The sequence below is a fragment of the Hippoglossus stenolepis genome, chromosome 2 (genome assembly GCF_022539355.2).
Source record: "Hippoglossus stenolepis isolate QCI-W04-F060 chromosome 2, HSTE1.2, whole genome shotgun sequence".
In the NCBI taxonomy this organism is placed as follows: domain Eukaryota; kingdom Metazoa; phylum Chordata; class Actinopteri; order Pleuronectiformes; family Pleuronectidae; genus Hippoglossus; species Hippoglossus stenolepis.
The window spans coordinates 17,036,481-17,048,912 of NC_061484.1; the positions used below are offsets into that span (position 1 = coordinate 17,036,481).

The following is a 12,432-nucleotide window of genomic DNA, read 5'->3' on the forward strand; positions in this document are numbered from 1 at the left end:
CGTAACAGTCTGTGTTTATCTAACAGATGCATGACTCTGTTAAAAGCGTTTACCTTTTCTCTGTGTAAGTCTTTGTTATGCATGTCTGGTATGTCTTCATGTCTCTATTAACTTAAGAGCCATATATTTGTTTAGTGACTCTGCTGGTTTCAAGATGCCTCACAGTCTCCCTGACACACACACAAAGGAGTACATTAATGTTAACCCCATCAGGCCCAGCAAAGAAGATACACGTCATTGTGTGTAAGTGTGTGTGCACGCGTATGTGTATATGTAATGTGTTGATGTAAAGTATGTGGGTTTGTCTTTGAACGTTTCTAGTGTATGATTTTGTTTACATATTTAAAAAATGTGCGTGTGTGTGTGTGTGTGCATGCATGTCTCTATCTGGATAGTTGTTATGTCCTTTCTCTAAACAACACAGGGTATTTTGAGGTTTGGGATCCACCCTGTACTTTTGGGTGGAGTCACAAAAACACTTTTTTTTACTTTGTGTGTGTGTTGCACCCAACTGTGTCAAATAGATCTATGTTTAGCATTTTCCTTTTATTTTGCATGACTGTCTGAGGGATTGACAGAGCGAGGGAAAGGTCTGCAGTTTTAACTCAGTCGATGAGCTCTGTGTCCGGATCTGAAACTGCTCAGATTGGGTTCTTCATTTTGTCCATTTCACCAATTGAAGTAAAGCTGTGATGACAATGTGAGACTCAGAAAATACCAAAGTAAATTTGTTGTAGTTCCATCCCCATAAACATTTCCTCTTTTTTGTCTTTCATTTTCCACCTTGGTGATGGTGCCAACAATCACCATATGTAGGTTCATTCCACATAATCACAAAGCTGTGGGATTGAATTACCTTTGTGATACTAAAACATACATTTGTAAATTAGTCTACAAATGAAAAAAAAATATGAAAATATAAATTAATGGAAACTACTATAAACAGTTTAAATTTGGTAAAAGTGAAGATTTTTGTCATTTTGTTTTAAATTGAAAACTTTTTCCATTTAATCAGTTTTATGTCTGTGTATGTATGTGTATGTATATATATATATATATATTTTTTTTTTTTTATTTATTCAGCAGTGTAATACAGACAAGTATTTGTTTTTCATACCTGTGAATCTAAAATTAGAATACTATTTGTTTCATATCAGATTTCTCATTTTATTTTTTTGTAACTAGCTACAACGTGCTTCCAAATGTGTTAAATCATATCTGTATTATCCATATAATTATTGTATTGTCTGTTTTGCTGAAGCGACGGACACCTAATGTAGCATAATCTCACCTAATCTAATGTGTCTAATGTGTAATCTAATGTGTCTGTCAGAGCGGGGGGACTCCTGTCACGATGGTGGTCGAGTGTGCATGGGCCCGGGGGGAGTTGGAGGAAGTGGCGACTTGTCCATGAGAGCGGTGCCTGAGGAGAGGACGAAGAGGAGCAAAGAGGAGCTCAGGGATCTGTGGACGAAGGCCATCCTGCAGCAAATCCTGCTGCAGAGGATGGAGAGAGAGAACCAGAAACTGCAGGGTGAGTCAGATGCATTAGGGGCTTTGTTACTATACAGACTCTACAACCTACACCCCAAAGAAACTAACTTTTCTTTGGATATGCACAAAATTGCACACACTCATAAATATCAACGTCTATATATATATATGTATATACTGTATATATGTCCAAATTTTTCACCCATTTAATTCTTTGAGTAGTGACAAATAAATAGATTCTTGCATTTGCCCCCTGATCCAATGGGTTCCCCCTGACCCATACTGCATCCTTCCACCAAGTTCCATGGCAGTATTTGCAGTAATCTTGCTAACAAACAAACACAGATGAAAACATAACCTCCTTGACTCACTATAATGAACAATGTCATGTCACATTATTATGGACACTAACACAAACATTAGCTCCGCACCAAATTGTGATCATCTTATAATACATGGAACAGCCAATATGTCAGAGTGAGCTTAAATTAAGAATGTCTGCATAAAATGTAAAAGAAACATAATCCAGAGTTTATAGGGTAAAGCATGCTGCCCGAGACACTATCATTGATTTTATTGAGCCACAAGAGATTTTACTGGTACCATTTCTTGTAAACTTGGCCTGCATTTCTTGGCTTTCACCATGAAAACAAGAGCAGCTGCCAGCTCTTTCTAACGCTGTTGAAGAAACATGATGAGTTGGTTTCTGTAAAAGCTAAATAACCGAGCACGTCTTTCTTTGATCTCATCTCGGCCAACTTGCCTTTCCAGATGTGCATACACACAGGTTAGGGAATCAAGTACACACCTGTTTATCTGTCTTTGAATATTTTTACCCACCACAAATGAAAAGGTTATATAATATATAGTTGTGTGTGCGTGTGTGTTTTCTAAGGGTGTGTTCACCACCTCTGTCCTGACCTAGTTGGCACAAATCAACACACACCTATGCGTCACACCCGTAACTATGTGCACTCTATACAAAACATTAATTCACACACGCAACACTTCATCACTCACACAGATAGAAATGATGCCTCTGCAGTAGGGTGTGGATCGAGGGAATATTGTTAAATATTGATGTAAGAAAATCCCTCTATTCAGCCTCTCCCACACACACAATTAAGAATAGTGATAAGTTGTTGTGCTCACATTGTACACAACAACATTCACATCTCAAGCGTGTGACATCTTTCTTTGTCGTCTATGTTTTAATTGTGTTTTACTCCTCCCACTGTGTGCGCTCCACCTTTCTGTCTGTTATTTGTCTGGGTGGAGCACAACTCTCTGTCCTCCATTCTATCAGTTTATCTCTCTCACTTTTGCCTGGTTTATTGGTCAGCTGTGTAAGTGTGTGTGCGCGCGCCTCCATCAGTGTGAGTGTATCTTTGCAGCTCCAGGGTGGAGTATCCTGCCCCGTTGTGGGTTGACCAGGGTGTTCCGGCACCAGCGAGGGAGAGAAACGGAGAGATTTAGCACTAACTGGGCCAGTTGGGGCGAATCCTGATAGACGAGACTCTGCCTGCTCCAGACAGCTGATAAGACAGGCAGCAGAGCCACAGCCTCTCCAACAGCATCTATTCTTACTCTGGGTGTGTCAGCTATCTGCTCCGTCCATGTTTTCTCCCTTTATTATGCGGGATACGCCCTCCAGGTCCCTCCCGCTACTTTTCTGTCGTTGATTGCAGAGGCTGTGATATGCAGCATTTCATAAGAGGCACTCAGACCTCTTGAGATCTTCTCAATTTATCTTTTGCCAGGTCATTTATACATGAGTTGATTGTGGAGTTCCTCTATGTATAGCAATCCACGTTTGCAAGGCACTGAATTGAAACACTTATCCTCTTTTTGGTTTTTAAAGCTTTTTTGCTATTTCTGTTATACAAGCGTTCAGCGAAGTTCCCCCTATCGTTTCCTGGAAGGTATTAGTGCAGTGTCTCCTTCCTGTCCACTAGTGATGACATACTCTGTTCAGCTCTGCCAAGTTGCACTCGGTCACTGGGTGGACACCACACATGGAGGGGAAGGGTGGGGACGTACAGGGGGGAGAGAGGGGAGAGGGAGAGCGTGGTTAACAGATGAGACAAATGTGGGATTGACTGAGAAGAAAGAGTTGAGTGTTGGCAGGAAAGAGAAAGAGAAGAAGAGATGGTCTGTGGGGGGAGAGATTAGGGGAGGTAGAGAGGAAGGGTGTTGTCAAACAGAGAGCAACAGAAGAGGGGGTGCTGGGTGTGCCCTCACCTTCTTTGATCACTGGTGTCAGCGTGTTGCAACGGAACACAGTTTTTGCGTTTGTGTTAAGTTTGTAAACTGAAAGTCCAAAGACAGTGTTTCCCTCATGAAATGTGACAATTACAGTTTGATTGGATCCCAAAAAAATTGCTGTGTTACATGTCATATAACTAAACACACTCTATGTAAACCTGATGGCCCTATATACCTGTATACCAAAACAGAGCAAAAAGAAAAGTGAGACTGAATTGTGGGCAGGAACACAATTTCTAAATTAATGATTTTACTCAACTTTTTACTACTCTCAACTAATCTCAAAAAGTCATCATGTGTCGAGGTTGTGCTTAGAATTATTTTTTGATGTCCCTTCAGTGACCATAAAGGTTATTGCAGGTCACAGTACTTAACCACCAGCACTACTCCTGTAGTTATTTATCCCACATTCCCAGCTGATGCTGACTCTTGCAGCTGTTTGCCTCCAAGTGAGACACATTTCTGTAGATGATGATGATGACACCCTCACTAATGAAATAAATTTGGTGTAATCTAAAATCCTCTTTTACGTAAAAGTGATGGTTTTATTTTATAAAACTGCAGTCACTGTCACATATTCTACTTTACACTGTTATTACTGTTATGAACAGTTAGATTAACACAACAAGTGATGTGTAGAAGTCATTATTCACATTTGTGGTCTGTGTTTTTATGTTCTTAGCCACCGAGAGCGACCTGCAGAACAAGCGTCTGAAGCTGGACTACGAGGAGATCACTCCATGTCTGAAGGAGGTCACTCTGGTGTGGGAGAAGATGATGGGAACTCCTGGTAGAGCAAGGGTCAAATTTGACACAGAGACCATACATGCTGCTGTTGCACACGGTACATATTTAGCTCCACAAATGCATGTATGAGTGCCCCTTGTAAATTTCTGTTCTTTTTCAAAATCACCAGGTATAAGTATTGACCAGAGTGTATCAAGCTCCAAAACTGAAAATGTTCTGTAACCTTTCTCCTTATCATCATTTGGCCCGTTTTTCCAAACACAGCAAAAAGAGAGAGCATGAATTCCATGAAGTATTTCTAATCCAGTGTTTATGATCACTCTAAAATTGGTATTTTCCTTGGACAACTTTACAAGGACAGGAGAGGTTTCCTCCTCTGCCCTCGGCCTTGAACATATTGTTACAGGCGAGATCTCAAGTCTATAACATACGAACACACAGAGAAATGATACTGGCCACTGAAAAGCAACGTTCCATCCTCTATGACGCAAGCTGATGGCATCAAATTTAAATTCTGACCACATCATCTGATAGGACAGGAGAAGTCACCGTCTCAAGTTTGATCTGTACATGTTGACAGTTTGATGGTTGTAATCAGGCTCTTTATTTTAAAGGCCCAATGCTGATAAAGTTTGTATTAGCAAGTTAATTAAAATACTAATTCTTTTATGACCCTCTCTCATTAAAATGACTAAGGTGCTCTTGACCAAGGCCATTAAAGGAAGAGTTAGAAAATGTGTGAAATAGCTTATCTGCTTTCTGGTGGAGAGTCAGATGAGAAGATAAATATCACTCCCAGGTCTGTCTTACACATAAGGCTACAGGCTACACCACAGCTGCTTATCTTAGCACATGACTGAAAATGGCTCTATTCACAAAAAAACTGATTGATAAAAAACAAGTTACCTTGTGGTTTAGTGTAGTCGACTATTTAGTGGACAGTCCTAGTGGTTTACGCCATTTCCAGTCTTTATGCAAAACTAAGCTAATTGGCTACAGGCCACAGTATCACTTTTCTCATCTGACTCATCACTCAAAAGCAATTAAGTGCATTTCTCAAAATGTTGAACTGTAGCTTTAACCTCCAACTGCTGATTTGACTGTGGTCTCACTGGGTGGAATCCAGGGGTGAATGTGCATATGAGTGTGGAGTGTGAACAGGGTGTCACTGAAATAGAGCGCTTGCTCTCAGTGAAACTTACCAAGATAAATTAAAAGTTAAAAATATGTGTTTCTCAGCTAAAAGTCTCAATTTCTTAAAATAATTTGAATCTAATTTAATCTAATAAATGCGTAACAATGCTCCACCAAACCACTTGTAATCCAAGCAGTGCACATATCAGAGTCCATGGGATTATAATAACGCATAACTCAAAATATTAAATCCTTCTTGTCAGAGAATCAGAAAATAATTGTTGTAAATATTGTAAAGTCAAGGTTCTGATTTACTTATTTACCCGATCCACTTATCATATAATCCAAGTTTAAAAATGAATCTCCCTGCAAAAGAGAAAATGTTGTACAACAATGGCACTCCTCACTGTTCAATGCAGAAACATTTACATTTTCAAACTGTTGTCTGCCGCTCAGTCAAACTAATTACTGGGCTGACATGAGACATTTTTACAGTTGAGCCACTTCACCTTGTTTTTATGGTTTGACAACACATTACCATAGAATTTGCATAACACAGACACATTCTTCAGACACTCTCAAATAGAAGAAACCAGTTTTTGAGGACAGATACGACACTTAAAAATTATTTACAACCTTTGCACCTCCACTCAACCCTCCTTCATCCCTGTCATTTCCGGCAGGAGTCCCGAGGATGCATCGAGGCGAGATCTGGAAGTTTCTCTCCGAGCAGTATCTGCTCAGGCAGACGGTGCCCTCCCGACCCCCCGCCAACCCCACTCCATACAAAGAGCTGCTGAAACAGCTCACGTCGCAGCAACACGCCATCCTCATAGACCTGGGTAATGCATGCACACACACTTACACACAAAGACAATATGTGTCCACCTACACCCATTTTCAAATGCTTCATTTTGAAGGTATCCTGACATATGGAAAGGAAAGAGAAAGAATACCCGCTGCATAAACTTACTAATATCACTGTCATTTCTCTGTGTGTGTGTATCATACATGTGCATACACACAGACTTTACAGACAGATTCGTGGAGATCTTTTAAAAGTCTGAAAAAGCATGATATTCAGTTTTTTTTTTTAAAGGTCTTAGAAAAATTTCTTTCATAACCATCTTGAATATTTTTTTGCTTCTGCTGACATAACAATGTTGTCTCTGATTGCACGTCATAAGGAGACATTTGATATAAGATTGGTGTACAGTAGAACACTGTCGTAACTGCTGCCACAACTAGTCTGCTATCACCATAATGGGCATGTGTGGATTATAGAAAAAATTTGTTTCAACTTTTCTTAATTAATTATTTTTCACTGATCGTTCTAACCTTCCATGTTCTTTATCTGTGTGCAAGTTACATTCTACTAAAAACAATGGCTATATACACCTGAGAAGTACTGACAAGAATGTGATGTATTTGTCATTACATTATTGTACTTATAATACTATACTGTACTTTAATTGATTCTGTGACCAATATGCATTTAAAATCTTTAAATTTTATTTAGTGAACATTGCAGAAAGTCTGCAGAGTACTTTACAAAGTTTAAACCTCATTCTAACACTTTCACAAATGCTCCCAAACACCTCTACCCCAAACACTCTCTCACACACACACTCACACACACAGTTCCTACACCCCCCCCCATTTAACACCCACATACACATATATACACATCCACCCGCACATTAATCCCTGTAGCGCTTAACCTCCTGTGTTTTTGTTTTTGACCTTGTGTCTTTCATCTGCCTATCATGATCATGTTCATGCCACATTAAAGTGGGTGGGGCCAGCTAACGGCGTGTACAGTGATGTTTGCTGACAAGGTGTTACATTCTTTAGGATGAAAACACACAGTGTTCATGATACTTTATGGGTAGAAGACGTTTGGCATGAATTGATATACTACAAGTTAGGTAAGAGGAAGGAGGTTTAGAATTAAGGCTTGTTAAGGTCACTACTCCCACACCTAACATTCAGCACTCATAACAGGAGTACGCACTCACAGGTACTTTCCTTCAGGCGAGGGAGGGTGTTGTGTCATTATGTACACAAACACAAAGCGCCCCCGCCTCCCCTCAACTCACATGTTTGTCATTGTCTTTTCCAAAGCTTTTCTGTCACACGCTCTAAGTCAAGAACCTCATTCACGAGACCACAAGCACATACACATCTGCCTATGACCAGCCTGTCAATGTTAAGAATGCACAGATACCAGGCCCTCATTATTTTGTCATTTCTGAAAGGTCCATGTAGCATGTGCTTTTACATGTTAAGCTTCTGAAGCAGGAGGGTACGAGGTCTTTGTCTAAAGCTGCATTCTTGTGTGTGCGTTTTGGTAGAACATGTTTGGAAGCATCGCCGCCTAGATCAGGTTGCCACATGCTCCTTTTCCAACACCAACGGCAAAGTGTGAAGTCTAGTGTCCCCAGGCAAAGCTCGGCAGACCTTATGCTTTCAAACACATCTACACACCCAAAGGCTTTGGCCTCTTATTGTAGTTCTCTCAGATTCTTTCAGGCAGTATGTCAGGCGCAATAAAAGTAAATTGACTGTATTAAAGCTGTTATTGTGCTTTTAGATGTTTATCAGGTTGATCTCAGCCATCCAATAGATGCTTGTGTGGCATAGTGTTTTATACTGACTATAAATAGTGTAGATGTTTTGCAATGTAGATAAAGTCTCGCTCTTTTCTTTTGTCCAAGGTCGCACTTTTCCCACTCATCCATATTTCCAAGCCCAGCTGGGGGCAGGACAGCTGTCTCTGTACAACATACTGAAAGCCTACTCACTGCTGGACCCTGAGGTATCATTTCTTGCTTTTTCTTCTCTCCATCTTTTGATTGACTAAACTCTCAACTGTCTTTCAGGCTTAAGTTTGTTTTCCTCCCTCCCTGTGTGAGGATGTCAAGTTTGTTATTGTTGTTGTTGTAGGTGGGCTACTGCCAGGGCCTGTCCTTCATAGCTGGAGTCCTGCTGTTACACATGGAGGAGGAGGACGCCTTCAACATGCTCAAATTTCTGATGTATGATGTCGGGCTTCGTAAACAGTACAGGCCTGACATGATTGTCCTGCAGGTAAGATTTGTTCACGCACACACACACACACACAGACACACGATCTTTTTATATGTCCATTCATCAATCAGTGCATTCATCTCACATCATCTATGTGAAATGTGATGCATCTCAGTCCCTCCTTTAAGTTTTCAGGATCTCAGTGATCAGCTTACACCTCATGTTTATACTAAGTGACTTAAAGTGATTTAAAAGGTGCCGCACCATCGGTGGCATTGAGATGTGGTTACTGATGCTTTGTTTGCATGAGAATTCAGCCGCATTTTTACCTGGTGTGAGGGGTTAACACGGGAGTCTTGTTATTGATACCTACAGCATAAGTTTTGATTTATAGTTGAGAGCTGGATTTCATTTTTTAACAGAATTACTGCAACTCTAGAAGGTGATAAGCAGTATCGTGCTTGAATTATATACCTAGCTGTCTTTCAATCAATGTGTGAAATAGTACGTGCGATGGGAGGATTGTGTAATGTAAAAGTTGTGCAATTGTTCTTTTACTTGCTGTGAAAGGCACATTTCCATATTGCAAATTTTCCCTGGGGAACAGGAACTTTTTGAGGAACTCAGCAGAAGGTTTGCAGTAGAAATGGCTTCACTAGACGCATGTTACCCAAAGACAGTGAATCATATATTTCAGCTTTCTTTAAAGATTCTTGATGTTGACTTTATTCTACACCAGCATCAGAAACTTGTAGAAGAAAACAAAAGCAGTCCATTAACGGTTCCTGTGGTCTCCTAATGGGATCTGGTTAGCCACTAACATTTAAACCATGTAGAAAACAGTTAAAGCAAAAGCTCCATACACTTGACCACATCCTTCCAGTCAGACCAGTAAAAAAAATTCAATCTGTTGATGTCAGATTCAGATGTACCAGTTGTCGCGGCTGCTCCATGACTACCACAGGGATCTCTACAACCACCTGGAGCAGCAAGAAATCGGGCCCAGCTTATACGCCACCCCCTGGTTCCTCACTGCCTTCGCCTCGCATTTCCCCCTCGGCTTTGTGGCGAGAGTCTTCGGTAAGCACTGGTCCGTGTATCTCTGTATCGTCACTCAGAGAAATTACTCTAGTTCTAGCTAGTCACACACAAAATTAAGAAATGCACATGGTAAAACAGAACCAAACAGAAGTTGTAGACAGTTAAATGCACCTAAAAGACTAGTAAATTTGCCAGTGAAAACGTGAGTGGAATTTTATTTTGTAAAAGTATAAACTGAAGCTTTATGATAATGATCAAAACCGTTCAGTTTCTAGGAAATAAGGGCTGTAATGGTGAGTCGTGCACATTCCAGACACATTTGCATTTAAGTCTTTGTTAGTCACTTAGATTTTTTTGTTTTTTTCCTCTTAACTGACATTTTTCATGGTGCAAAACACATCACACACCTCCTCTTTGTGTGTGTCCTTTACCTATGTCTTTGCTTTTTCTCCCTCATTTCCTCCTTACTGTTGTTTTCATAGCAAATGTCTGAGTGCTCAGTCACTGAACCAGACTCAGTGGCTCCTTGTGTTCATCTTAGCATATCAGCGTGTGTGTGCGCGTGTGTGTGTTTTCGAGGGCATCATCATTATATCACTGTGAAGTTTTTCATATCACGTGTGGCCCTCCACACCTTCACTCCCATTCCTTAATCTGTTGTATGATCTAATGCAGTGGTGCTCCACCCTGATGCGTTCAAAGCACACACACCTACTCCGACACTCCACACTCAGCCTGACTTGTATTGACTCAAACATTTGTATTGACGTCAAGCCATCTATCATATGAAAAGCCCTTTAAGTCACCATTCAGCACCTGTCATTTATTCATTTTACCTTGCGTCATTTAAAAAGATGTCATGTCACCATTTCTATTCTCTCTGTTTCATTGTTATTTTTTCAAACTCCTCCTTGTCAGACATGTTGTTCCTGCAGGGGTCAGAGGTCATCTTCAAGGTGGCCATGAGTCTGCTGAGGAGCCACAAACCTCTGATCCTTCAGCACGACAGCCTGGAGTCCATTGTGGACTTCATCAAGACCACGCTGCCCAACCTGGGCCTGGTGCAGATGGAGAAAACCATCAACCAGGTTAGAAAAGGAGACAAATGTGTAACTAACTCCTGACTGCAACACAACGCAAAACAAAATGACTCGTTTGCCTCTGCCTGTTTTTATGGACCTGATCTTATGTAAGAGATCATAGTTCGTAGTAAACAAGAAAATGGAGAATGGTATTCTGCTTTAGTGACAAGGCTAAACAGTGTGAGCCACACCCCCTGCTTATTACAGGAAAACTACTGAACGTCAACAACAGCAGGCTCACGTGTTGAGCGGTTCCAGTAACCCAGTTTTAATGAGGCGAGCCAATGTAAACTGATGTCAAGATAACAACATTCAGCATTAACATGTGTGATAATGTTGAACATCAGTCGTCAGGAGGTGGGCAGAGCTGACTGAAGTCTGTTGCATCAAACACATGCACAGAGATGTTATCATGCTACGCTATAGTTAAGGAAGTATGCGTTCACCTTATAATTTACATGCGATAGCAGAAGGGTGTTGAGTCATGCTCTGGCTTGCTCGTGTGCCACACCACAACATGTCTATATGTTAACATGTGACTCACAGTCGCACCACAAAAAAAGGGATGTTTGGAGCCTTGTATAAAGAACATCTCGCCATTGTTTGTTTTTAATGATGCAGAAATATGCAGCATGTAGGTACAGGACTACAGAAGGATGTGAAAAGGGAATATCCAGTTTCATTTGTCCTTTTGGTAATAGTCTTTGTGATTCAGCGCTGGCGAAATGATGTTTTCAGGTTTTCCGTACGTCCCATTCTTGTGGACTCGATAGCTCAAGAACGCCTGGAGAGAATTTCTTCAAATTTGGCACAAATATTCACTTGGACTCCAGGATGAACTGATTAGATTTCAGTGGTCTAAGGTCACAGTGACCTCATGTCAGTTTGTAGACTAGCTGCATTGGGTGGTAGAGGCATACTACCACAAAGTGTTATTTCTACTTTACATTGTTATTATCATTGATCATAACATTGTACTCACTCAGTTACACTGCTGATATTTATGATCACATTAACATCGCTGTAATGAAGTCGCTCAAGGTGAGAAACACAAACAGTCAAATGATCTTTCAAGCTTCAAACACATCTACAGGTTCACTAAGCGTATTTGAAATGGAACATTAATACCTCTTTATTATCGGACCATTAAATCACCTGCTGATATTGTGCAATGAGGAATTATTGCCTCAGTGCACAACTGATCTAGGCCATGATGCTTTCGAACTATTTTACTCCCAAGTGATTTCTATAATCCTGCTAAACTGGAAAATAAATGAACAAATTTATGAACAAAAGTGCTCTCAGTCCACAAGAAACAAGGAGTAAATCAATTTAAGAATAAATATTCTCTGGCTGAGAGCAATCATCACCTGACACGTGTTGCTGTCAGAGCTTTGAAGACTGGATCAATTGTTGGCTTTTTAGTTTGATAATTACTTGTCTTGTCAGACTTGGTTGAAGCAATGTCACCGTGTTCCCAGGTCGCACCGCTGTTCCTTTTACATGTACAGTGTTAATAATAATGAATAGATATGATGGGCGAAATTACTAGAAGAAGACACAAGTTGTAATAAAGTGAAATAATTAATGTCACACAAGCACAAAAGATTTTTGCTAATGTGTATTTGTGAATTACATT

At 40.4% G+C, this 12,432-nt stretch overlaps 1 protein-coding gene across 4 annotated transcripts in view; it reads left to right on the forward strand.

Moving 5' to 3' along the window:
* Window positions 1-12,432, forward strand: part of tbc1d1 (TBC1 (tre-2/USP6, BUB2, cdc16) domain family, member 1) — a 40,652-nt gene that overhangs the window by 26,296 nt on the left and 1,924 nt on the right. For all 4 annotated transcript variants that reach the window (XM_035145751.2, XM_035145759.2, XM_035145767.2 and 1 more), the window contains 7 exons: window positions 1,334-1,534; window positions 4,442-4,603; window positions 6,324-6,482; window positions 8,358-8,458; window positions 8,587-8,730; window positions 9,591-9,750; window positions 10,630-10,799. In XM_035145751.2, coding sequence (XP_035001642.1) covers window positions 1,334-1,534; window positions 4,442-4,603; window positions 6,324-6,482; window positions 8,358-8,458; window positions 8,587-8,730; window positions 9,591-9,750; window positions 10,630-10,799 — 1,097 coding nt within the window. The remainder of the gene's footprint in view (window positions 1-1,333; window positions 1,535-4,441; window positions 4,604-6,323; window positions 6,483-8,357; window positions 8,459-8,586; window positions 8,731-9,590; window positions 9,751-10,629; window positions 10,800-12,432) is intronic.